Genomic DNA, 27,681 nt, shown 5'->3' on the forward strand with positions numbered 1-27,681 from the left:
TAAACCAGTGGTATGTAACTGAAATAAGTAGCAGACAATGTCCTGTACTTTAGCTGTTAAGGGATCAATGCGTTTGGTATGACAATAGTGAACAAATCTTTACGATTTTGCAGTGCAACAGTCCCGAGTAGTAGGCCTGCGAGCCTCTTTAAGAATGTCTATACAATGTTTTGGGAGATTGAGGTAACCAAAGTCTCAGACTTCAGGAGCCAGATCGCAAGGTTGAGTGATTTGGGTTCCCTGACTGGTTTCTCCGTGGTTCTGTGTTAGAAGGCCCTGGCTGTCCGGCAGCGCTTTGTGTGGAACTACTGACAGTTTGAGAAGGGTGGTGAACCTTGGTTGCCATGCCCATGTGGGAGCCATCAGGATGAGGGTGAGAGATGTCTGCTGAAGCTTGCGAACCAGAAATGGAAGCAGTGGGAGAGGTGAAAAAGCGTATGCAAATATCCCGTACCAACTCCAGTGCGTTGCCCTTGCACTGTGGGTGTGGGAACCTGGAGGTGAAGTTTTGGCGTCTGGCGTTTTCTGCTTTGTGGTTGTCCCCAATGATGGAAGTATTGGAGGACTTGTAGGTGGAGTTCCCACTCGTAGTCTTGTCGGTGCCTCCTGCTGAGGAGATATTCAAAGTCGTTGTCCACTCCTTGGCGATACTCCACTGACAGGTGAATGTAGTATTGGAGAGTCGACTTCCAATTGTTAGGGGCTAAATGAGAAGCTGTGGGAACTTGGTGCAGCTTGCTTTTGGAGATAACACATGGCTGTCATATTGCCCATCTTCCTGAGGACTACCTTGCTAATTAGGTGTGGAAGGAAGGTTTTCAGGACTAGGAGAACCTCTAGTAACTTCAGGAGATGTATGTGGAGATGTCTGTGACTGATTGTACAGTGGCCTTGGACAATCAGATGTTGGAAATGTAAGGAGGCATCAGTTGTTACTATACTCTGCGTACCTGGGTCTATGTAAGGCTTGCCTTTTAACATGTTGTTGGTGTTCCACCACTGCAGAGAGTAGTTAGTGGCAAGCTTGACGGCCGACCAACACTAGTTCTTCCCTTTGACCCCCCCGCCTGAGTCCATTTGTGCGATAACTCTCTTGCAACAGACACATGTTCAGTCTGCCATGAGGTACTAGGACTATACATGAAGCCACCATCCAGAAGAAACACATGACTGTCCTCACAGATACTTGTTGACCTGGTGAAATTGGGAAATTAGTGCCTGGAATGCTTGTATTCTGGCAGTATTCGGGTAAGCTATACCTAGTTGTGAGTTGAGAATCGCTCTTTAGTAAGGTTGCATCTAAAGAGGTTGTAGGTGGGATTTTAAGGCGTTGATTGTAAAGCCTAGTTAGTGAAGTAGGTTGATGGTGGCTTGCGTGTGCTGAAAGCACTTTTGACAAGTTGTGCCTCTGATGAACCTGCCGTACATATATAGAAAGACATGTATGCTTTGTTTGAGCAGGTGAGCAGTTACTACTGCAAGACATTTAGTAAAGACCCTGGGCGCGGTACGGGGCCCGAAGGGGAGCACTTTGAACTGGAAATGCCGACTGTTTATTAGAAAACTTAGATATTGGCAATGTGCTGGATGCATAGGAGTATGAAAGTAGGCATCCTTGAGGTTGAATGGGCCATGAAGTTGCGTTGTTGTAACAATGAGATGACATCTTGAAGAGTGACCATGTGAAAGTGCTCTGAGAGAATGTATTTGTTTAGGGGTCTAAGGTCCAAGATTGGTCTCAGGGACCAGTCTTTTTGGGAATAAGGAAGCATAGTTATAGACTCCTGTGCCCTGTCGGTGGAGTGGAACAAGTTCTATAACTCCTTTTGTGAGGAGTTCTTGTACTTCTTCCCCAAGCAAATGCTGATGTATGGATAGTTTGTGTCTGCGAGGTGGAATTTTGGAGCGGTGTGGAAGTGAGCTTCAGACAATAACCATGTTGGATAATATCCAAAACCCACTGGTCAGAGGTGATATTTCGCCATGTGGAAAATAAACCCTTGTAGTTGACCTCCATCAGGCGCTGTGTGATCAGGAGGGAATGCTTGGGGAATCAGGGCTTTGTGGTTGTGGCTGATGGTTTGTAAACAAACGTTTGCCTCTACCTTTGGAGTTGTTACCACTATATGAGCCACAGTAATATCACCGAGACGAGGTTGTTTGGGTCTGAGTCCGCTGGTACGATTTGGATGTCTCCGGGGAGGTGTTCTTGGAACCTCCACAGTAAAAGGAGCGGTGCCAGGAGCCACAGTGAGAAGGTGTCTGCAGCCCTCCGATGGCCTTAGCTGTTTCGTTTTTCTTTTGTTGGTTTTCTCAAGGAGCGTATTTACTTGAGAGCGAACCAGATGTTCCCCATCAAATGGGAGGGCCAGGAGATTTAGTTGGACTTCAGGTTTAAATCCTGAGATCCGGAGCCAAGCATGCCTGCGTAGTAATAGGCTGGAATGTATCCTTCTAGCTGCAGTATCGGCAGCATCGAGTGCACATCGTATTGTGGCATTAGACATTAATTTACCCTCAGAGGCAATTTGATAGGCCTGTTTTTTATGTTCTTCTGGAAGGTATTGGGTATTTCATCCATCTCATCCCAGTGAACCCTATCATATCTAGAGAAGAGGCAGATAGAATTTGTGATCCACCAATGATTGGCAGGTTGGGAGGGCACTCTCTTTACTGCTGCGTCAACCTTTTTACTCTCCTTATCTGGAGGAGGTGCTTCACTAGATGTTTGTGTATTGCCCCTTTTACATGCTGTTGCCACAACCAAAGAGTCTGGTAGAAGTTGATCTTTGAGATATATATATGGGGTCATTAGGTGAAGATTTATATTTTTATCAAATCTTAGCGTTATGACCCGAGATCTTACCGGGTTATTGTAAATGCCAGTGGTGTGGCGGAGCATGCTTTTAAGCAAGGGCAAGTATTGTGATGAGCGTTGTGTAGAGGAGAGAACTTCAAGTAAAAAATCAACCTCTAGGGGCTCTGCACCTTGTGGAAGGTGACAGTTCTACGAATAAAATCATGGTAGATGATAGTCATCAGTGGAGAGGGTTTTGCATGGTACAGATCGGGATCTGTATCCACAAGTACTTTGGTGACGTATGATTCCCAGGGGTCATCTTGTGGTGGGCTATTGAAAGTGTCCCCAACATCTCCACCCTCTATGTAAGAAAGCAATTACCTTTTGGGGGAATATGGTGCAGGGGCAGGTGTGGGTCTATGGTGTGGATCAGGTGCAAGTAGTGTGCTGATGTGTACAGGGCTTGTGACCTTGAACCATCTACTTCTAGGGTTTGGGTCGAATTGGAGCATTCAAGACCGAGGCAGTGGTGGCCAGGCAATGGTTTTAAGACTCTCTCGAATGTTCTGTTGACCCTTTGTGGTGGTTTGCTAGGGTCGATGCCCAGGAGGTGAGGGCACAATACTCATGGATGGTTGAGCTGGAGGCAGGTCTTGCAGCTCGATGTTAGAGCGGGAGATATTGTCGTGGGAGAAAATCCCTTCATATGCCACCGACACTTGTGCCTGTAGATCTTCCTGGAGGTCCTTTGGTCTGAAGATGTCTGGTGTTTTGTCCACGCTCCTTCGAGACATCTCGAGACCTCAAGCCTGACAGTCACAATGAGTCTTTCCGGACCTGAAGAAGTTGTAAGCCTCGCAGCTGGCCTCTTCGCGCTCGGTGGGGAGGGGGTTGGGGGGGGGGGGGGGTCAGGGGGAGGAGGCACAGATTACACACCTGTTGAAGGCCAGTGCGAGGTATGATTTGGGACACAGAGGATAAAATAAAAAAAGGCGCCCATTCCTTGGAACATGAAGCGGGTTGAATGCCTATGGATGAAGACATTGTACCAAAGTACGAAGACCCACGAAGACAGCGGTTGATGAGTCGCACCGACTAAGTTAGTGTCATGAAACCGAACCAGAGGAAGTAAAAGAGAGCCCCAATCGAAAGCAATACTGACGAGAAGTAGGTATAAACCGAGAAAGCTATAGCAAGATGGTGTCGAACCACAGCAGGGGAGCACATGTTCGAACCTGACGGCGGAAAAAAACAATATAACAATGGAGTTGATGAACATGCACATTACCAGCAAGAGGAGGAGTCACAAGCTGAGCATTGTCTAATGCAATGTCTCAAATATCTCTGTGGAAAGACTGGGGAAGTAGGGTAAATTAAGAGATCCATGCACTACAAAAATTACAACCACTGAAGCCAGGACACTGATCTCCAGTTCACAGGGAGTAGCCCACCCTCCCTGAATTTAGACAGAATAAAGAGCGAATGTTAAGTTCAAATGGATGGAGATTTGAAGCCTCTAATGTACATGCTATGAGGAGGAACAAAAAATGAAACTGAACATCTTAAATGCAGAAATCTATCGAGGAACGGTCACGGTATGATAACATGATTCTAAATGTTAAACATATGACTTTGATACAGACACAGGTAAAGTGTTCAATTTATTCCTAGAACAATAATTATTTTCCAGTTTTAGGAGTGTGCACCATTTTTTCCAATAATCTCAATATTGAAGTAAAAAATAGTAGCAAAAGGGCGAAGGAGCAAGCTTTGGATGTGAACAGCAAAGGGTGTAAGAAATCAAAGTGCGACATAGTAGTAGTTTGACATAGCTTCCCCTTTCACAAATTGTAAATTTAGAATGATCTTTACCACTGCTCCTGGAGGCTGCGCTAAAGAGTCGTCTTTAGGATACATCCGTGAAACTGGACACTTGAGAATGTCTGTGCCATTGGCAACGATGTTGCAGTAATCCTGTATACACTGGAGCCACCACCACACTGCATCACGGCAATTAAATCTGGCATGGGTCCCTTGGCCAAGAAGATTTGGGATAAGGCCATGTCTCATGGTGCCTGCAAAGGCCAAAATTATGTTCCTGAAATTAAAGTGTAAGAGGTTGTAGGTTATAATGTGGCAGACAATTTATCAACACTTTAGCACCTCAGAATATTCCCCTAGAACACTGAAGTTGAATGACTGGTGCTTCTCAAACATTTTTAAAACACAACCAAATGTTTCCAACAATAAGCTTTGCGACCCACCTACCTTTAACTGTAACTAAACCATTATGTATTAGAGCATTGTCGTTTACAGACATATTTTCCATTTAAATGGCCATAAAATTTGCAGACAAACAGTTTTACTGGTTAAACTCTATGGAACATAAATGATAATGCGCCAAGAAACCGTCCGGTGAATGCCGCGCTCTACAAATCCTTTTTACATTACATTACATTACATTACATTAATGCGTAAAAATTGGGTTTCTGTGAGTATTTAGCATTTGTACATCACAAAGTGTCTTCATTTGTTTTGATTTCATTAAAATCTCTGTTCCCAGCATACTTCATCATTACAGTATTAACTGGTGTGTCTCAACACATCATTTGGATGTCTAAATTATATGCCTTTGTAGTCATGGCAGGGGTACGTCAGCATTTTATCCCAACTGAAAGTCTTGATAGGGCACCAAATTTTAAGAAGGCTCTTACTATCGGTGCTAAGTTATCTCATGGATTTTTAACAAACAGTATAATATCATCTGCATAGACGGATGTTAGGAGTGGCCTTGTCTTGAAACTTAGACCTCTATGTGCATAACATTGTAAGGATGCCAAGGCTTCAATTACAATAATTAACAAAAGTGGTGATAATGGACACTCCTCTGCTGTGCCTCTGGTGTTGTGAATAAGTGCAGAAAGTTGGTCATGTTTGAGGAAATCTTGATGTGGATTTTGTGTATAATCACTTCACCTAGCTTACATACATGTGAGCCAAGCCCATTATATTCAATATCTTCATCAAGAATCCTGATCCTTTAGACTCAAATGCACAAACAAAAGTCAGCCACTGCTTTTATTTCTGGGTCAATATGGTGAAACTGTGGCACAAGTGAGCTTATGACTCGTACAGTCTTTCTGTATTAGATGTTCTTATATTTTTTAAGAGGTGGTACGGCAAAGCAAGGGAATTGATGGTCTTCTGTTCGGTTTTTCTCTTTTTACAGATAACTGGAGATCTGATCCACAGGTCCAGAAATCACCCCTCACAGGTAAGTTGACAAGTGGAAATATGCTTCACACTCAAGTGTGTGGTTTGTGAGGGGAGTTTCTCATAGCATAGTCTCATGCCACCATCACCCAGTAAATAAAGAAAAGTACACTTGGGCTTTAGGGAATTAGCGCTTTATACAAAATGCCCAGTACTTTCACTAGGTCATATAACAAAATGAAAACCAATCCAACCAGGTCAGTACATCCCACTACCCATTATATAGCCAAGCCCTCATTCTCTTACACGGGTTACTGTTGTTTCAGAGAAAAGAGTTTTCGGCTGATGTTTAATATGGTAGCCTCGAGACCCTCTTCATTGGTCTGGGACCAGACCGCCCCTATTCTCATCTCAGACGCATCTGTCTGTTTATATTCCCCATTTGTGACATCATTGCAACTTCTTTCTGGATAGCTTCCCTCCGGGTGGCAGGAATAAAGTAGGGTTTCTGCTTTACTATAACCCCTTTCTGAGTAGGGATAGCATGTTCGATTAACTGGTCAGGCCGGGAGAGCCAGAAAACAGAGATAAAAGAGGCCGAAGGATTGACATGAGTACGACACTTTATTCCTCTGTTAGGGTATCATTTATTGGAAGCTGGTCTGAAGTACTAGGATCAGTTTTTAACGTTTGAATGATATTTACTTTCTTTGGCAGAGGTCAATCTTTTTTTTAACAGGTTCCCAAGATAGTTTTGTTCCCTTTTTGATGACATTGGTAGTCAGTATGTGACCTTGCCTATTTTGGCGACTATGTTATATGGCCCTTTCCATTCGGACTTAATCTTTAAAGGGGAAGTAGGAAGCAAAACCAACACCCACTGGCCTACTTCATAGCTATGCCACTTCTTCCCCTTTTCATAGATTACCTTCTATCTGTTATGGCTTTCCAAATTACAATGGGTCAAATCTCGGAGTTTCCCTATCCGAGCTTGTTACAGTTTTGCATATTCAAGTAATCCACTGCCCCTTCTCCTGCATCTTTCTCCCAAACCTCTTTGGTCATCTCAGGGAGGCTCCTGGCCTGCCTGCCGTATAGTAGCGCTAAGGAAGAACATACCAGGCTACTCTGCGTCTGTCCCCTAATAACAAGAATTGGCATAGCCAAAAGGTCTCGCCTTTGGGACCTTATAAGTGTTTAGCCATGCAACACTTGATGTTGTTGCACCAAGGATATTGTGCTGGATAACTAAACACTTATAAGGTCCCAGAGTGACCCCTAACTTAAATTTTGAGCAACCACCCAAGGAATGGTTGCATGTACTGGCCTGCTTGGCTTTGGTTTCATTTTGCTATATGACCTAGTGAAAGTACTGAGCATTTTGTACAAAGTGCTAATTTCGTACAAAATGCCCAGAACCTACAGTAAAGGCTGGCAGGCACCGATCCGGGTACTACCGGCGGGGTCTTTGGCAAAAGTGTTGAGATGTGGCTTGGCATCTGAGGGCTAAAATAAGGCTGAAGTTATCTGTTGTAACAGGAAGACAGCGCACCAGGAGACTGCCACAGGATCCATGGGGCCTGAAAGCAAGCCAGAGGGACCCAGAATCATCCAGAATAAGTGTGGCATTGCATAAACCCTGAGGTTTTAGGGATATCCTTATGGGATACTACACTGTAGTACCCAAGAGGAAAATTCTGAAAATGCCAAGCATACCTCCTCGTTTTGGCCACTGAGTCCCTCCAAGCTGAACTCTCCAAGTTCAATATTTGTGTTGGTTTTCTCGCTGATAAAAGCAACACAAGTAACTTTGGAGGTGGAAAAGTATCATGAAGAACTGCATTCCTATCCAGAGCCACTAATGAAATTACTCAGGGTTAATATTTCCTTGGGTGGTCATTGTTAAATTTTTACAGTGTCTCCATGGCACTCAAAGAGCAGATCATCAAAATGTATTTTCAGTTTTAATTTTCTGTAGTCCCTCACCAAAGTGATATAGCTTCCTACCGCTACCTGCAGTAAGCGTTCTAAAGGAGTTCTTAAGTGAGCAAAGCGGAAAGTGTTGATAGCTCAATATTGTGATGTAAAAGATTAGGCAAAAACTTTTCACAGGAGAAATCAACAGAGATTTCAGAGAAGTGATTACTAAAGTTTTAGAACCTCGCTCTGAATGACATTCTTTTTGCCCTTAAATTTGTAATTTGTAGTTTGCCTCATCACCTAATAATGTCTTAGAACCTGCACAGGTGCAACATCGACTAATGTGCCCTTTCCATGGTATTGTTATGCATCCGCGTATCGCTTCCTCTTCCTTTCTTTATGAGAGACAATTCTTGTTGCTTTCATGGAGCATAAATTCAAAATATCCTCTCAACACATTTCCTGATAACATATCTAGCGTTTCACACATTCACAGTATTTTATAATAATTGGAAGAGTTACACAAAATCTTTAAGTTCCCCCTGCCCCCCTCTCAAACAACTTAGCAAGTAATACTGCTTTCTGGTACAGTTTGTACCAGATTATCTCTGAAACTAGATTACTTTTCTTTACAAGTTTCTCTTCCTCTGTCACCTTTTCTGCTTCCCTCTATTTCTTCAATGGTTATACATTCTCTCAAGCCTCTCAAGAAGGGGTCATCACACATTACTGAACTCCGTTCACCTCAGTCGCTACTTCTACTGTACATGAATTCTTCTATTGTCAGGGGTACTGATATTCGATACCAAGGATGATTTTCTTGGTATTGACTTTGTTTGGCTCCACTTTTTTCCTACTTTAACCAGACGTGGTTCACAGGGGTTCACCATCAGTATTGGTGAACAGGCCTTTGTTCCAGGTGAAGAAGCCATTGATATTATAAGGAATGCTACAAGGCACTGTAAAGAGGTAAGGGAGGCATGATGCATCTACGGATCTACATCAAGCTAAAATTGCACCATCTTACATACTAAAGACAACTTATCTTCTGCAACTAAACGCCCTAAAAGTTCGGGCAGTGAATGTTATTTTGATATTCCAATTTAACAATAAACATCTACACAGTTGAGGAGGATTGGCCTGACAAGATGATAGAATTGACGTTCTTGATGAGGTTCTCCTGGTCAACTATCAACATTCTGCAGAATACTAATTAACCAGGTCAATAATCTAGCGTCACGGTCACTGCTTGCTATATGTGCCAAGTAGCAGAGGCTAGAGGCTGGTAGCAGAACAGCAGAGAGGGAAAGAAGGCCAGTAAGATGGGCATGGGGAATCGGTCCCTGACGACATCTGCAGCTGAGCACTCTAAACAGCAGTGTGGAAATAAGGAGATTCGCAAAGCACTGCCAATGGTGAATCCAAGATGGCAGTCCTACGAAAGGAGTTGTGAAAGCAAGCTGGTTTGCAGTGTCCTAGGGAGGGTTGAGGTGGAGCACAGCCAACACTCACACCAAGGACACCCACTAGGGTGAGGTAGAGAGGTGCAAGAAAAGAATACAAATGTTAGGAGGGAGAACAGCGCAAGGCCCAACCAGAGAGTAAAAGCAGGGACGATGAGATAGGGCCCTGTGGGAGGGACCCCAGCATCAATAGGAGAATGGACCGCAATCCTCGCTTTCCTTTTTTCCATTCTCCCCCTCACAGAATACCCTTCACAGTGGTATAGTGGTGGGGAGAGGGCATGCAAGGAGACCAAAAATAGGCATAATAACACCCCCTTGTAAACAGACACTGCAGACCTGACAGAGACCCTCAACCAGCAAGGTGCAACATATACAAGTGCATGATCTGAGAATCTGATGGAACTGTGAAGGTGCAGGCAACTGAGGGAGCGCCAGTCCATCACCTGCAAGAAGTGACAAAGCACAAAGGGGAGCATAGGGAAAATAAGATCACAGGAAGAAGAGAGGGCGTGGCCTGAGATTTATCGCAACTGGAAGATGGAGGATGTGAAGGGCCAAATCCGCCAGATTTAGTGGACTAAGTGAAGAACAAGCTACAATGGGGAAATGAAAAATTAGCAAACCCTCCCAAAACAGCGTAAGTACACCAACACATAGAAGAATCCGGTTTGACGTGACTGGTCCACAAACTACTCAAGGCAAGCATGAGAAAGATGTTGGAGAGAGTGCAGGCCACCAAGGAAACAGTGGGCTATCTGCAAAGTGAAATCAAACATCTACAAAAACGTATCAGGTCCCTTGTGGGCACTCTATCTGAAATATATGCTTTTGTACCGAGGGAAACTAAAAATCATACACTGGGGCAAATCACACCTTTTTTCACAAATGCTGATAAAGTACACCAAAGGCTTGAATTGTGGTTGGACGGCGCTTCTCTGTAGATGTCTATGTGGAGTGGACTTTACACCACCCACTGCAACTGGATCACAGTGTAATACATATGATTTCAGGGAGTCAGGCGGTTGGAGCAGGGTATTGCATCCTTGAAACCACCCAACATGGAGAATGGAGGCGATGGGACAAGTGCTTTGTCTGCCGAAGTGATACCAACAGAGAATCAGACATCGAAAATCACATAGGAGTCAACACAGGAAGAAGAGCAGAGAAGGGACATGGACAAAAACTGACCACTACCTGTTGTGACCTTGTCAGGGGGTAGCAGTGGCAAAAAAATGGCAAATATGGGTCAAGTCTAACTGTTGGGGGAGAAGGATCTGGTTGACAGAAGGAAGGAGGAGTAGCAATACTTCAAGGGTTAATATCACTAAGGATGGTGGAGATATGGGGGAAACTTTGTCAGAGCAACTGTATGGAATATGGACACAAAAACCAGTTGATTGAACCAATGGCACAATTTTTTCATAAAAAAATGTAATTGTACAATATACGAGTGTAGGGCATGTCATGCATTGGGGGCAGGCAATTCAAGACTCACTGCATTATGCTGTACGCCAGGGCTACATCTTTGTTACATAGGAAATGCAAGGCTAAGAGCAGCAATTGCAAAATAGGGGTGGGACCTTAAAGCACGAATTTGTCAGAGGCATCTGAAAAAGTCACGCACAATCACGCACAATCCCCCAATATGGTCACTGACATATAAGATGTTATAATGAGGCTGTACACCAAATAGGCTCTTCAAGTCTTTAATATCGAAGACAACAACTCTCGACGTGGTGCTCCTTTCGCCAGGCAGCAAGGTGAACAGAAAGCCACACCGTCACAGTGGTAATAGAACTAAAAGTCTGTGGACACCCGTGAGGCCGATGTACCTCGAGCTCAGAAATTACATTACAATATATCAAGTCAAGTCAAGTCATAAAATTTATATAGCGCACTACATACCCAGAGGGTTTCAAGGGTGCTGTGGCAGACTGTGTCGAAGGCTGCAGAGAGGTCGAGGAGGATGAGGGCGACTGTGTCTCCATTGTCCAGTAGAGTTCGAATGTCGTCTGTTGCTGCGATGAGGGCGGTCTCAGTGCTGTGTTTGGCTCGGAAGCCAGATTGTGAGGGGTCGAGAGATTTGTTGGCTTCGATGAAGGCGGCGAGCTGGTTGTTGACAGCTTTCTCGATGACTTTGGCCGGGAATGGAAGAAGCGAGATGGGGCGGTAGTTTTTGAGTTCGGTGGGGTCTGCTGTTGGTTTTTTCAGAAGGGCGGTGAGTTCAGCGTGTTTCCAGTCTTCTGGGAAGGTAGCGGAGTTGAAGGAACAGTTGATGACGTCTCGGAGGTGCGTAGCTATGACGGAGTCTACTTTGTTGAAGATGTGGTGAGGGCATGGGTCTGTGGGGGATCCAGAGTGGATGGAATTCATCAGGCGGATGGTGTCCTCAGTGGAGATTGGGTTCCAGGCGTTAAGGGTGTTAACGAGGGGAAGATGGTCGGCTGATGGTAGGGTGGGTTGGCTTCCGGGTTGGTTGTCAAAGCTGTTGTGGATGTCAGCAATCTTGTTGTGGAAAAAAGAGGCTAGGGAATCGCAGAGGGTTTGAGAGGGGGTGATGTCGTTGGAGTTGGCCGAGGGGTTGGAAAATTCCTTGACGATGTTGAAAAGTTCCATTAACACATAAAGAAGAAATCTTGTAGCCCAATACTAAGAGAGCAAGACCAATAAAGGTCATGTAACATATAGGAAACAGTGCAATATAAATAAAACTTCATTTGAAATTACATCTCATGGTTGAAGTAAAACTAGGTAGAAAATGCTTGCACAGTTTACACAGGAAGAAAGCATGCTGTTAAGAATGAAAATAAAACAACATAGGTATAACACAGGGCAGGCACAGACGTCACTGAACAAAGTCTAGCAGATAGGCAAGCGGTCTTCTTGGCCTAGGAATTCTCCTGACCTTACTCCAACTCCTACTGTCAACCCCAGACTCATTACACAGTCGGGCACCATCACCACTTTGCCACGCTCCATGCCATTACCATTTACCCCATCTTCATCCTTCATAAGCATGAAGCCACTACAACCTTCACCACCATCACTATACCTAGTACACTCTTGACCATTATACTTGCCTACTCTTCTTAAGTTCCAGCGTTCACCATTGGATAGCACCACATGCCACCTGTGAACCTCCTTCACCTCAAAAGGACGAGGGATACTACTAAACCTCTTTTTCCCTCTACCAGATTTGATTTTCACCCAACCACCAGAAACAATCCCGACTAGCAATGATATCCTGGTAGATGCCTCTTGGCCCTTCCCCTTCAATCAAATCTCGCATCCATGAAGGGCAAAGTTTGGAAACATGCTTCCTCCCCCTCATAATGCAAAAGAGAACCTAACCAGTGGCTGTTTTCTCTGTTGTACTAATAAGCCCAAACTAAATCAGAACGAATATGCTACTTACCAGTATGCATCTGTTCTTGGCATGTAGGGCTGCTGACATTCATATCTGAGCATAGATCGCCGCCTAGTGTTGGGTCCGGATGATCGCACATTGTTGTCCTGGAAGAGTCTTCGAAGTATCACGAGATAGGTGGCTCCTCCCCTGGACTACAGTGCGCATGGGAATCGACTCCATCCTCAGATTGTTTTTAGCCATTGTGGCAAAGATGGAGTGTAACTCTGTGAGTGATGACCATGCTAAGAGTATTCGTGAGTGCTGCTGCCGCTACAGGCGCCGGGGAGGAGGGCGGGCGATATGAATGTCAGCAGCCCTACATGCCAAGAACAGATGCATACTGGTAAGTAGCATATTCGGTTCGAGGCATGTGGGCAGCTGAATTCATATCTGTGCATAAAATACATAGCAGTCCCTCCATTAGCAGCGGCCGCCTGTGCCAGCTGCAGCAGTCTGGAAAAGTGTTTTTAGAACAGCCTGCCCTACAGCTGCCTGCTGTTTGGAGTGCACATCTACACAGTAGTGTTTTGTAAATGTGTGTGTGGTAGACCATGTGGCTGCTCTACATATGTCCTCTAAAGGAATATTTCCAAAGAAAGCCATGGAGGCCCCCAACTTCCGGGTGGAGTGGGCCCGTGGGGGGATCGTTAGAGTGCGCTTGGCTTTCTGATAGCAGATCTGAATACACTTAACGATCCACCTGGCTATACCAGCCTTGGAAATGGGATTGCCTTTGTGTTGTGGGGAAAAGGCAACAAATAGTTGTTTCGTCTTCCGAAAATCTTTGGTCCTATCAATGTAGTACATCAAGGCTCTCTTGACGTCAAACGTGTGGAGCATTCTCTCCGCAACTGACTCAGGATTTTGGAAGAACACAGGCAGTTCAATAGTCTGGTTGATATGGATCTGTGAAACCACCTTAGGGAGAAACTTAGGGTTAGTGCGAAGCACCACCCTGTTGGAGTGAATCTGTATGAATGGCTCTTGGATAGTTAGTGCCTGGAGTTAACTAACACGTCGTAGTGACGTAATCGCTATCAGGAAAGCCACTTTCCATGTTAAGAACTGAATCTCGCATGAATGCAGTGGCTCAAAAGGTGGACCCATCAGTCTTGTGAGGACCACATTCAGGTTCCATTCAGGAGCTGGTGGGGTCCGGGGAGGAATGACTAGTTTGAGTCCTTCCAGAAAAGCTTTGATGGCAGGCACTCTGAAAAGGGAGAGATGCTGCCTGTTTTGGAGATAAGCAGCTATTGCGGATAAATGTATACCAATGGAAGCATAGGCCAGATTACATTTGTATAGATGTAACAGATAACAAATGATGTTTTGAGTAGATGCGTCCAGCGGGTTGATGTTGTGGTCTGCACAATAAATGACAAACCGCTTCCATTTTGCCGCATAGCATGCTCTGGTGGTGGGCATCCTTGCCTCCCTGATGATGTCCATACAGTCTGGAGGCAAGTTGAGGTAGCCAAACTCTAAGACCTCAGGAGCCAGATCGCCAGGTTGAGCTGTTGCGGATCTGGATGCTGAATGTCGCCATGGCTCTGCGTCAAAAGCCTGGGTGTGAGGCGCAGCCTTTGATGCGGTACCACGGATAGTTCCAGAAACGTGGTGTACCATGGTTGGCGTGCCCACGTTGGCGCAACCAGGATACGAGTCATCGAGTGTTGCTTCAGCTTGCGTGCCACCAGCGATATTAGAGGTGCTGGGGGAAAAGCGTATGCAAATATGCCTGACCAGTTCATCCATATCGCATTGCCCTGCGACTGTGGGTGTGGAAACCTGGCGGCAAAGCTTCGGCATTTGGCGTTTTCCTTTGTGGCGAACAGGTCTATCTCTGGATGACCCCACCGTTGGAAGTACGGGTGGAGTACTTATGGATGTATCTCCCACTCGTGCATTTGGTGGCTGTACCTGCTGAGCAGGTCCGCCATCTGATTGTCCTTGCCCGGGAGGTGTTCCGTCATGAGGAAGATGTTCCTTTGAATGGCCCACTTCCACATGCTCTGAGCCCAATGAGACAACTGTGGAGAGTGTGTACCACACTGCTTCTGAATGAAGTACATGGCCATCATGTTGTCCGTCCGGATCAACACAACCTTGTTGCACAGATGTACTTTGAATGCTTTCATCGCCATGAAGATAGCCATCAGTTCTAGAACGTTGATGTGCATCTTCTTTTGCTGAGTTGTCCATAGTCCCTGCACCGTGTACTGGAGAACATGAGCTCCCCAACCCTGGAGAGATGCGTCCGTCGTCAGAATGATCTGTGGCACAAGCTCCTGGAACGGTCGTCCCTTGCAAAGGTTTTGTGGATTCCACCAATGCAGAGAGTTGTATGCACGACCGGTTACCAACACTAGGTCTTTCAACTGTCCGCGAGCCTGATTCCACTGACGTGCTAAGCACTCCTGAAGCGGACGCACAAGTAGTCTCGCGTGCGGGACTATGAAGATGCAGGAGGCCATCATGCCTATCAACTGCATGAACACTCGGGCCTGCAGCGAGTGTTGAGGTCTGAATTTCTGTATCAGCGATGAATGCTGCTGATCCTCACTGAATTTGGCTGTGCTTTGGCTGCCAGAGTGTCTATGGTCGCACCCAGATACTGTCGTATGTGGGCGGGTTGCAGGTGGGACTTTGGGTAATTCAGTGAGAATCCCAGATCGTGAAGAAGGTGAATGGTGTGGGACATGTGGGCGGCACACTGCTGGCCCGACTTTGCCTGGATAAGCCAGTCGTCCAGATAAGTGTAGACGTGAATGTTCTGTCTCCGTAAGTGTGCCGCCACCGTCGCCAGGCACTTTGTAAACACCCTGGGTGCCGTGGTCACTCCGAAAGGTAGGACCTTGAATTGGTAATGTTGATTTTGGACGGTGAACCTGAGGTATTTTCTGTGTGACGGGTGTAGCGGAATATGAAAATACGCATCCTTCAGATCTAATGTTGCGAGAAAATCTCCCTGACTGAGCAACGGTAGGACTTGCTGCAGTGTTAGCATGTGAAAGTGTTCCGATAGAATGTACTGATTGAGGGGTCTGAGGTCCAGTATGGGTCTGAGGGACCCGTCCTTTTTTGGGATCAAGAAGTACAGAGAGTAAACTCCTGTACCTCTTTCTTCCACAGGCACGAGCTCGATTGCTCCTCTTTGCAGCATGACAAGCACCTCCTGCTGCAATAAGTGCAAATGCTCTGTGGACATAGGACGGTGTCTTGGGGGTATGTTGGGTGGAGTGGATGTTAACTCCAGACAATAACCGTACTGGATAAGCTTTGTGACCCACCTGTCTGTGGTGATGGACTTCCAGACTGGCAGGAACTGTTGGAGTCTCCCTCCGACCGGTGTGGTATGGTCGGGGGGCAGTGACAAGGCGTCACTGTTTGTTAGTGGCAGAGGACCTGGAGCTGTTGTTTCCACGACCTCTGCCCTTGGCGCTGTTTCCACGATAGCCACCTCTACTCTGTTTGGCATAGGTGGTTTGAGCGCCACCTTTATTGTACTGTGTTTGCTGGGACAGCTGGCCTCTGGAAACACCTCTACTGCTTGAGCGACGAAAAGAACCACCCCTGAACTGCTGGGACTGGAGAGCCCCCATAGACTTTGCAGTCTGTGTCCTTCTTGATTTTCTCCAAGGTGGTGTCTACCTCTGGACCAAATAAATGATCAGGGTTTACTGGTTGATTGAGAATGGTGGTCTGTATCTCTGGCTTGAACCCGGAGATTCTGAGCCAGGCATGCCGCCTCAACATGACACTTGTGTTAACGGCTCTGGCCGCGGTGTCTGCTGCGTCCTGTGCAGATTTGATAGAAGCATTTGATATGAGCTTCCCTTCCTGTATGAGCATCTCAGCTGCCTTGTTATATTCATCTGGCAGGTGCTGCAACAGGGTCTCCAGTGTGTCATAATGGGCCCTGTCATACCTGGCTAAGAGTGCCTGAGTGTTTGAAATGTGCCAGATGTTGCCTGCTTGAGCCGCCACCCTTTTCCCTGATGCCTCTAGCACCTTAGATTCCTTATCTGGGGGAGGAGCATCACCCGTTGTTTGTGAATTAGCCCTCTTCGGGGCATTAGAAACAACAAGAGAGTCCAACGGCAACTGTCCCTTAATGTAGGTAGGGTCCCCAGGCGCCGGTTTGTACTTCTTTTCAATCCTGGGGATTATCACCCTGGCTCTTGTAGGCTCCTTAAATATCTCCCCAGCATGCATCAAGACACCCTTCAGCATAGGCAGAGTCTTGACAGTCCTCTCTGAGGTGGAAAAGGTGTCGAACAGAAAGTCTACTTCAATAGGGTCAGCATGGAGCTGGACGTCATGATTCTTGGCTGCCCTTTCAATAAGTGCATTAAACGCCGCCAAATCCTCAGTAGGCGATGTTTTTACAGTATACACATGAGTGTCCGGGGCAGTGTGTGGATCCCCAGGGTCATTAGCATCTGCCCAGGGTTCATTAGTATCTTCTGGATCAGTGTCCACAGGATAGTTGTATTCGTCATTGTCACCTTCCCCAGTTTCTACATCTGAATAAGTGGGTGAGACATCTTGGCCACGTGGAGATACAGGTTCTACAAGAACAGGTGTTGAGTAGAATCCTTCTTCTTTTTCAGTGGGATTCTATACGACTCCATTGGCTGTTCCGGGGCGATCTTTCGTTTATAAATAGAAAGTCTGCCTGTATCGGCATCGATAAACTGTTCCTGTTGCTCTTCAAGCGAGGGCTGTCGATGCTTTGTGGCCGGGACCACAGTTGTGGGCTTCGGCCCCGTGGACACCTTCTTGGGCACTTCGACAGCCATTTTAGGGACGAAGGCCTTCGGCACCACTTTCGGTAGCAGCGTGAAGTGGATGGGCGCCGACGTCTTTTGAGGCTTATCGGCAGGCTTCGATGGTGGAGGATCCTTTGGTCCGACAGCTGAAGCCTTGTCCTTAATGCGCTTCAATGATTCCACCACCTGCTTCGAGAAGGAGGCGGACGGCTGCGTTGACTCGACGGAATCCTTCGAGACACTGCCAGGTGTGGACTCGGGGGTTGTACCACTTTTAGCCTTGTCCGGTCGACGCGTAGGCTCGAGAACCTTCTGATCACCGAGTCCTTTGTCGGTGTCGACTGTCTTCAGCGCCAATTTTTTCGGGTCGACGTCCTTGACCTTTGCCTTCGGCGTGCCAGACTTTGGCTCGACGCCCTTTAGCGGCCTCTTCGGGTCGATAACACTTTTATGCTTTGTCGGTGCCGACAGTTCCGAGGACTTCGAGCCGACCAAAGAAATACGCACTTTCGGTTTTGATTTCGCCTCAAGTGCTTTGGGTTGCGTAGGCACCGAAGCTTTCTCTTTCGGTTTCGATTTTGCAACTTGCGGCTCCTTAGACATGTCCGAAGCCGAGCACGAAGGTGGGGCCGTAGAACTTAGTGGAAGATCTTGGGTAAGGCCCTGTGGCGATCCCTCAACCTGAGCCTTATGAAGTGTTTTGGCCCCAGTATCAGTTTGTGGGCCTAGCTCCTCGCTCGAGCTATCTTCCATGGCCCCAAAGGCCCCATCGTCGTCTCCTACCTCGTCGACGACGTCTTCCGCATCGAGCATCTCAACATCAGCGTCGTAGCTGGAGTCGACTTCCGATGCGGGATCCAACAGGTTTTTTCGAACCTCCCGCTCTGCTCCTTCATCATCCCCGGCATCGAAGATGTTCACCGGTTCAGGTGCCGTCTGCTGGGCTTCCTTACGCGCAGCGCGCCGATGCAGAATTGTCTTCTTGGATCGGAAACGGGAACAAGCCATACAGCTGGCTTCATCGTGATCCGGCGACAGGCACTTGTTGCACACCGGGTGGACGTCGATGTGGGGATATTTCGAGTTGCACACGGGACATCTCTTGAACGGGCTCCGTTCCATGATGGATCGTCGATAAGGCCTCTGGCGTCGACCGGGCCTTCAGCGCCGAAAAGCACGCGGCTCTTCTGGATATCCGGCTCAGGAACTGAGCTGGAACAGAACTGGGCACCGATCGCAAGACAATACCGACAAAAAACTAAAGGCCTTTTGGCCAAAGAAAGTTTTAAATCGATTCCGAACTTGAGTGAACCAATATGCATCCGAACCCAATGGCGGAAAAAAACAATCTGAGGATGGAGTCGATGCCCATGCGCACTGTAGTCCAGGGGAGTAGCCACCTATCTCGTGATACTTCGAAGACTCTTCCAGGACAACAATGTGCGATCATCCAGACCCAACACTAGGTGGCCATCTATGCTCAGATATGAATTCAGCAGCCCACATGCCTCTAACATCATCATTTCCACATCCAATCCGTTAGCCTCTGCCATCTGCAAAGCCCCTTTTATCATGCTGTTCGCTCTTTCCATAATTACGTTTGAATGGGGATTGTACATGGCGGTGCATGAATGCCTCACCCCACATGACAACAAGAAGTCTTTCATCTCTTCAAATGGCCTATGTAATAAAGAGAGCGTTGATACAAAAGATGCTGTTGAGTCAGAAAGCTGATATAGTATTCCTTTGGGAGATACACCTGAAACTTTATTGGCAGGGGAAACTGTAAGATGCTATGCCACTCAGGATAGAACAAGGATTCCAGAGGGTAGAAATATTAATTGAAACATCCTTATAGTTCTTCCCAGGGTAGACATAGACAGATACTGCAGGAAGGTATGCAGCTGGGATACTGCAGGAAGGTATGCAGCTGTGTTAGGGACCTGGAAGGGGAAAGTATACTATGAAACAATAGAAGAGGGGGATAAAGCTAAAAATCTATCAGCTTAGACAAGCAACCGAGAAGAGGGACTGAGAGAAGTAAAATAAATTAATAATACATACACAGGAAAGAGGGTAGAAGGAGATATGGCTTTAACAGAAGCGTTGGGAGACAACTTCCATGCCTACTACAATTCTTCAACTACTGGTGATAGCAAGGAATTACTCAAATTTGCTTGTGAATGCCCAGCCCAACACCTGACTGAAGGACATAAGTAAATGCGGGAGGAGGAGGTAACAGTGGAGGAAGCTGGGATAGCTCTAACACAATTTCAATCGAGGACGACACAAAACACTGGAAACAATAGTGGGGCTACCAATAAAGATTGATACCAACCGCGCTACTGGGGATCTTTGAACCAACAGACAGGACTAAATACCAAACAATGCTTGTAAAACATGTTTTGGCTGTGGCCAAAAAGGACACTGCCAAAAAATGTGGGAGCTCTGAACTACTTACAGCCTCAGAATGGGCTTGAAAGATGGATTTGTGTTTGCCGACTGCAAAAGATGGTTTAGTAAGGGTCGTAGCTGCCTTCAGAACTTCAAGAAAATCTGGGGAAACTGGGCTGCAAACAGCAGTCATAGTTAAGAGACATACAGGGTGGCAGACCCAATGGAGAATGACCCCACTTCAGACATCAGTGGTACTACTGAAGGCTTATGGCAATAGACAATTCAATCAATGATGGGTCGGCCTGTGAGATCCCACTTCTACATCACTGAATGAAGGTAGGGGAGGACAAGGGTAATGGTCTCATATACATAGTTCTTGCTTATGCCAATTAAAATGCACAATTATAGAACATTGTTTCTTGCAATCTTGCAGTACAGTTGTGGCATTATAGACATTTAACAAGCACAGAATAAAATAAATAAAATGTGTTTCAAATAATCGTACACAATTTAAATGTATAATATGCTAACATCTTTTAATTTGTCATTGGCCACGAAATAACAGTAGAATACCTTATATTTACACATTCACAATATGTTTGTACCTGGCCTCTATATGACGTCCTGTAATGAGCATCAGGCCTCTCAGTGCTATAAAAGTGTCTCTTCCCCAACTGCGAAAAATACCAGCTGAGAAATGAGGCAATCCTATTTAAAAACAGCAAGAAAATGCAATGTTATCATGCAGCATTTCAAACAATGAAACAATTAGTAAAATTCAAATAATAAGATGCTTATGATGTTCAACAAGACAGAAAATTATAATTTGCAGATTTCAGTTTAAAGAAAGAAAACACAAATGTTTGGTTAACTCAACTAAATCAAATACAACCATATCAGCACCACAGCTCACTACATGTAATTTAATTCCAACACATACTTAACACATTGTTCAAGCAGACCTGCTACAGAGATTGTATTGAGGAAGCTATTTTCAACCTGTCACTGGTGTCAATGTAAAATGCATTTTCTAGGAACATAGATTGAACCTTTGCCGACTGAACGAGTGACCACATAATCTATCTCCTATTTTTAAAAGCTTCTGGTATCATAACAAATCCTAACCGGATCCCTTTTCATACTTTTAAGGTGAAACTACTTTCCCTCAAAGAGCCTGCAGGATAATATTTTGAACATGCCTGCTGAACTAGTAATCAGCAAGATAAACCTGCACACCATCTGCACAGCCTTCAAAAGGGTCAACTATATGGTCTTGCCGGTAATTTGCATCAGCAGCTCTGGTGGAGAGCAGTCCTCTTAAATGACTTGGTCTCATTTTATGGCATCAGAAACTTAAATTTGTACCCAGTAAGATATATCCTCTTAAAGAAATTGTCATTGGCTGAATGCTAAGCAGTTCCTTAGACCGTGACCTGACCTATCCAAGGCAGGGACAGTGCCTTACAGTGGTCAGCTTGCTCCACACTTCTAAAATAAGTATAAGAGCTGGTGTCTGGAGGAAGGCATCCCAGAACGAGAGGGAAAATCCTCAGGCGCATTAGTGAATAGAAAACCTATAAACGAAGATGAGGCCAGAGGCACCAATGTTGATGGACAAACCGGGAATTCAGCAGAAGAAAAATGGAGAAGCAAGCGGACATTGACAGGTTTGCAAGAGAAACAGAGCTGAGAGTACATTCAGTCCAAAACAGGCAGTGGAGAAAAAAGGAGGATAAAAATGGTGACTTGGGGGCGATGAACCAGCTGAAACATCAGACTTCTACTGTGTTACAATGAAGTGTATAACAGTACACAGCCTACTTAAATATTGCCCAACATGTTGGATTGGGAAGAACGAGAATAATACTTAGAAGCAGACATCTTGGAATGGCATACTAAAAGATTCTAGAATGTGCTGTAAAGAGCATGAACACCGTTTTTTAGAAGACTGAATGAGTGACCTTATGTGATCACTCGTTCAGTCTTCCTTTAATCCTAACATCATTCCTTCCCCCATTCATGCTTCCTCCAGGGTCTTCGTCAATGAAGATCAGTCCTAAAGAGGCTGGTGCTCACTGAACCTGAGCCACAGATGAGTTCCGCTTGCGATCCATAAAAAACACCAGGAAAAGGCTACCTACCACAAGTACAGCACAAGCGTGATCAGGCCACAGTGTTGATTGTCGGAAACTCCCTGCTCCCTTAGCTGCATGCCACAGTGCACCTGCAACTCCTATCAACAGAGCGTGAGCGAGCATGCAGCACGTGCTACAATTGGCTACATTCTCCTATGACCACTAGGTATGGCAGGAACTTAACTTTGGCTAACCGACTCCTTACCGCCTCTGGTGAACTCACTGCAGGAACACTGTCTAAATGATCACTTTTTACATTTTCACATTCATTTTTGCCCGAAACTGACGCCATATTTTCGACCTGGTCTGACTTGCATTTGCATACTTAAAGCATGAGCACTTTATTCAAGTTACACCTTATAAGACAGGATAATACACAGCGCGCCAACAAAAACAGTCTATTATGCAGGTCTTCAGTACTCAATGTGAGCCCCTAGCAGACATTCTCTACTCTGAGATGTATTCTGGGGTTAATAATAACTCCATTTATGTGTGACTGCTTCCTTAGATTCCTGTGTCGTAAGTTACATCCTACAGCGACCATAGATGAGACCACACTAGGAATCTCTGCGAGCAAGCAGCTGCAATCGAGTTGATAACTGCACAGCTCAGTAAACAATGGCCTTAAACAGGTGACTATGAATGTGTTGAAGACTGTCATCAAGGTCCAAAATCAATTATTAGGACTCATCGTTGTTTAATTCGAATCATTACAGTCTGCATGTGTATGAGTTGTTGAAGGCAGCATGCCTGCATCTGTATACTTGCACAGAACCTACGCACATACGCCCTGAGCACCCTAAGCTGCATCTGGAATAAGCTTCAGTTTATTGTGCACACAAGCGCACTTAGCCCAAGTGCACTCCATATGAAAATGGGTGGAACGACCAACAGTGCACGGACAGTAGTGGAAAGTGACCCAAGCCTAAGAGAAGGAAGTTCAGACGTAAATACGTAGCCCCCCAAATCATTCTTTCAGTGATATTCCTTAGGGACTCCTGCATTTTCCCAAAACAAGTGGGAGGGTGAAGGGGGAGGGGAGGATGTACATTTGCAAACCTCAAAATGAAGGAAAAGGGGTCTTCTTGCAAAGTTGGCTGCTGTGCAAATGTTCTGAATAGGAACTACTCTGAGTGGCGGTGAGATAGCAGATGGGCCGACACTAAGGTGAACTGTACCGCAAACGGCCTACTTTGCTTTTGTAATAACTTTGGAGGTTTGCATAGAGCACAACTAAACTTTAACTACCCACTGAAAAATCAACTAACCATGATAAATAGGAAGCATGAGCCATCTTAAAATCCAATTTTCAAGATGAGAAGCTAAAAAAAGCTGGTAACTGGATAGTTTGTTGTCAGCATTAAGGATGGCTTGATTCTTACTGTTGTCTTTTCTAAATAGAAATATCTGTATGGAGGATCTGTGCTTAGAGCATATCTTTCAATATTATCCCTGAAGATGCAGTTGCCACAAGGAATCAGTCTACCAGGTGAGGTGAAGGTCCCATTGAACAGATCCCTGTCTTTGGAGAAATAGGTTCACTAATCCCTTTTAAAGAGAAAGCGTACCAAACACCATTTATGGGCACTGAATGCCAACAATACAAAATACCAGACTCACCCAGTTATTAGATCTGACAACCCACATCTATTTCCATCTGGAACACCTTATGTTATCAATTCTTTAAAGAAGAACAGCGAGAGAGAGGCATTAGGATCATCCCATTTAAGCCATTGTACTTCTTGTGTTTTCAGAATTTTCCATTGCTGGATGGTTTACTCATGAAGCCAGTGGCACTGCTACAATCCTTAGCTTGTTCCATTTGAGTTTCCATTAGGTTTTGAAGATTAATTTACTTGGCTGACAGGACACCATGGACAACATTTTAATTGTTCATATATGGAGTGTTATTAAATTGCCTGCTTTTTCGATGTGTTATCCCCTCATAAATATGCTATCCTTTTCACTAACCATCCTTACTTGTTCATTTGTTTTACTATATGTAATGTGCATATGAACTTTATTTAAGATGCAATGAAAATACTTTCCCTATGCCAAAAGTATACACCAAGCCATACTTTGCTGTCTATGTCCTTTAAGTTCGCTATTTACAACCTAAACTTCACCTTGAGTCCTTTCCTTGGCATTCTTCGTTAAATGTACAGCTTAACAGTAAAGGAGACGTAAACCAAGCTTACATATTGGTGTAGTCAGGTGTTGCTTCATTATAGAGTTTTCTCTTTCGCACCGCTGGGGCCAAAACACAAAGTCACCCAACTATTACTGAAAACTTCCCATTAGAAAAGGGCACACCTCTTGGCTTTCCCAATGTTTGTTTTGTTTCCCAAAAGTAAATCCCGCCACTTTTTTCCAACTTTAATAACTGAAAGCTAAAACTTTCTTGGCAGCTGCCATCTTTCTACATCCTTACTATTTTCTGGCATATTTTAACTGAAATAGAGGCACATGTTACTTTGGTACTTTATAAGAGCACTCATGGCAAAACAACTTTGAGAGGTATATCCATTATCCTGGGAGAGTTGAAAGTTCACAGGTCCTTTGACCAGGGTTGACCTCAGGCTTTCAACTGTAAGCAAGCATTTGCTTTCTCTGTCATGTGAATCCCTCTTAGTGACTGCTGTAATGCAATAAAGGAATGTAACCAATTTCGTTACTTGCTGTGTTATAAATATTTTTTGAGGTAACTATTAAAATCTGAATCAAAACATGTGACACAGGAAAGAGGTGGCAGCATAGAGGCCATCCATGAAACTAAGGCTCTGCTACTGCCACACAGAACAATATGGATAACAAAAGAGTCTGAGGAAGCGCCCATGCAAATGGAAGGACAATGGGTGCACACAGGCTCGGACTGAGAAGGAGGGCACCCGGGCCTGTTTTTGAGTCTCTGTAAACCGGCCCCAGAGACTTGATTTCTTCCTCAGTCCCCGCCAGGCCACTGTAATGTGGTGCCAGTATCTTGGTCACTCCCCTGCCATGCTGTAAACTGAGGCTGGGGGGGGTGGGAGGGGGGGGGGGCAGGTGCTGCTTTGGCCTTTGGGGCATTCTCATCTCGGCGCCCTGTCTCGTGTAGCCTGTTCTACTAGAAGCAATGTTATCCACGCTGGGCCATAATGCTTAGGCCATGGCGGGTGTGGAGAGGGTGATAGTATGCAGGGGGTTCGCGGGGGCAGATGATTTTGCGCCATTGGGCCATTTTCACTTAAGTCCCCCTGGAGCAGCAGGTCATCGCCCTGAGGCTATAGTCATCTGGGGAGGGGCATGTAAGAGAAGTGGCTTCTCTAGGGGCGCAGTGTTGTCACTTCGGCCCCAGTGTCTTTTTGGCGTTGTTGGGGAGGGGAGAGGGGGGGGTTACATAAAATTGGATGTGGCACTCTGGTTAGAGCTACCAACGTTGGCACTAGGTTCGAGTCCCAGGGTCAGCTCAACATCCTGTGATTCTGAGCAAATCACTTAACCTCCATACCCAAAATAAGAATGAATTGTGTAATGTAAGTGGAGCTCACATACATTGCTCCAATGCCTTCGGGCAGAGCTCACACTTCATAAAGTGCAAAAACGAATTAACAAAAAATAACCGGCCAGATTCCAATAAGGCCAACAGATAGTGAGCTATGAAAAGGACAATACGCGAATGTGGGCCACTTTTTTGGGAGTGCCCGGACCTAATTGTGATCCCAATCAGACCCTTGGTGTGCACATGAGAAATCCTGTCAGAAGAGGAGGGGGTTAGGAGGGTAGTGGGCCTCAATACTACAGCTCGCTGGTTGACTGGGTGGGGTTAGGCAAGCTGCTACGTAGTAGCAGTGGCGGCTCCTCCACTAAGTGGAGGAGCAGTGCCCCACTGCACAAAAAGGAAAAACAAAATGACAAGCACCTATCATTATTGTCATTTTATTTTTCCTAATGCATGCAGCAGCCAGTGACTGTGCAGTGTGGGGCGGGGCGGGACTGGACAGAGCACGGGAGGAGTGGTTTGCACTCCCAAAGAGCGCATGAACTGTTTGGTGGGCCCTATTGGGGCGGCCAAATAGTCCATGCGACTTTGCATGTTCCTACCAGGCTGCATTACACAGCCTGCTCAGGACCATGCACAGGCTCCCTGTTCCAGTCTGAGCGGACAAATCACAAGGATGCATTGCAGCGTTGTGATTGGCTCAGGCAAACCTGTGTGTCGGGTGCTTCCTACTGCTGGACGGACTGCAGGAATGAAGAAGGAAGAGGACGCAGGGGAGGTGGTGGCCGTCCGTCCGTTTTAGGGTAAGTTTTTTGGGAGGGGTTAATTAACCCCCTTCCACCCCCCACCCCAGTCCAGTAACAGCAGCTACTGCGTAGTAGGCTCATTTTCTGGAGGGCTGGAATCAGTGCCCGGCCATCATCAGGGACACGGATATCTCTTGTACAGCAGAAACTGTGGCACCAGGACCCAGAGGAGCGAGGAGCTCACTGCAGTACAATGACTTTTGTTTACCACCCCACAGGGGAATAGAAGGCCTGTTTGTGCTTGCATGCACCCAAGGCATCCTTGCAAGATGTCGTAGTAATCCCAGGTATAAAACAATGCGATGCGTACCAGGGCCTATATCTGAATAAGATCAATTGTTTTGTTTGTCTACATATATTTCATTTGTGTTTGTGTAGTGCAGCTGTTCAGTTCCTTAATCATAATTTCAGCTTTCTCTCTGATTGGTACAAAGAGTCCATTTACCCTCATCGCCTCAAAAAGTATAGAGATAATGAGAAAAAACATGGGAGATTGTGACGCTTTCCATAATTTGCAGCATCAACTAACACAATGAACTGATAAAATCAAAACGGAAACACAAAATGCATCGACTTTAAAAGAACCCATCTGCAGTAGAGGACGTCGGGGAAATGGCACCTTGCTAGCTGAGGCCAATACACAGAGGAACAGAAATAATACAGCAGCAAAATAACAGACGCTTAATGTGACCCTGAGGAGTGTGCGAGCTGCAGCACTGGCAGCGCACCCTCGTCGCGTGCCATCATTTCCCCACACGTCTCCTTGATGTGCTGTGACAAAAAGAGGGCGGGGGACAAGATCATCTAAGAACGTTTTATAAATAGCACACGGTAGAACACATTTCGTTCAAACAATCCAACCATGGTACAAGAAGAATAGGTGAGAAAAAAATAATCAAGTATTCAAGGGCAATGAACCATGGACGTTTATTTATTTTGGCTGCATAAAGATATACCGTACTTTTAGCAGTGTAATTTATTTTATTAATTTTGATAACACTTACAATATGTGGGATACTGTAAACTCCACCAAATGTTTTGTTTTCATCTCTTACAGGCTATGTTTGGTATATCACCTGAAAATCAGGTAAACATAATGTTTGTGGGTTGGTTCCTGGGGATCCACTGGAAGGGCACGGTCACCAACCTCCATTGAAGTAGGCAATACCTGCCCGCCATGACAGGTACTTCAATGTTACTGAAGTACTGAGGTTTGGAGGGGGACACACATGGATTGTTTACTAGTTCTGCATGCTATGCTACACTCGATCATCATAGTGGCCCA

The 27,681-nt window shown here is 45.6% G+C and overlaps 1 protein-coding gene across 4 annotated transcripts in view; it reads right to left on the reverse strand.

The window, feature by feature from the left end:
• Positions 1-27,681, reverse strand: part of AGL (amylo-alpha-1,6-glucosidase and 4-alpha-glucanotransferase) — a 354,506-nt gene that overhangs the window by 94,557 nt on the left and 232,268 nt on the right. For all 4 annotated transcript variants that reach the window (XM_086954603.1, XM_086954587.1, XM_086954609.1 and 1 more), the window contains exons 25-26: positions 20,583-20,685; positions 4,673-4,898 (exon numbers count right to left, since the gene is read on the reverse strand). In XM_086954603.1, the coding sequence (XP_086810729.1) occupies positions 4,673-4,898; positions 20,583-20,685 (329 nt within the window). The remainder of the gene's footprint in view (positions 1-4,672; positions 4,899-20,582; positions 20,686-27,681) is intronic.

This window comes from Lissotriton vulgaris, chromosome 1_1 (assembly GCF_964263255.1).
Source record: "Lissotriton vulgaris chromosome 1_1, aLisVul1.2, whole genome shotgun sequence".
Classification (NCBI taxonomy): Eukaryota; Metazoa; Chordata; class Amphibia; order Caudata; family Salamandridae; genus Lissotriton; species Lissotriton vulgaris.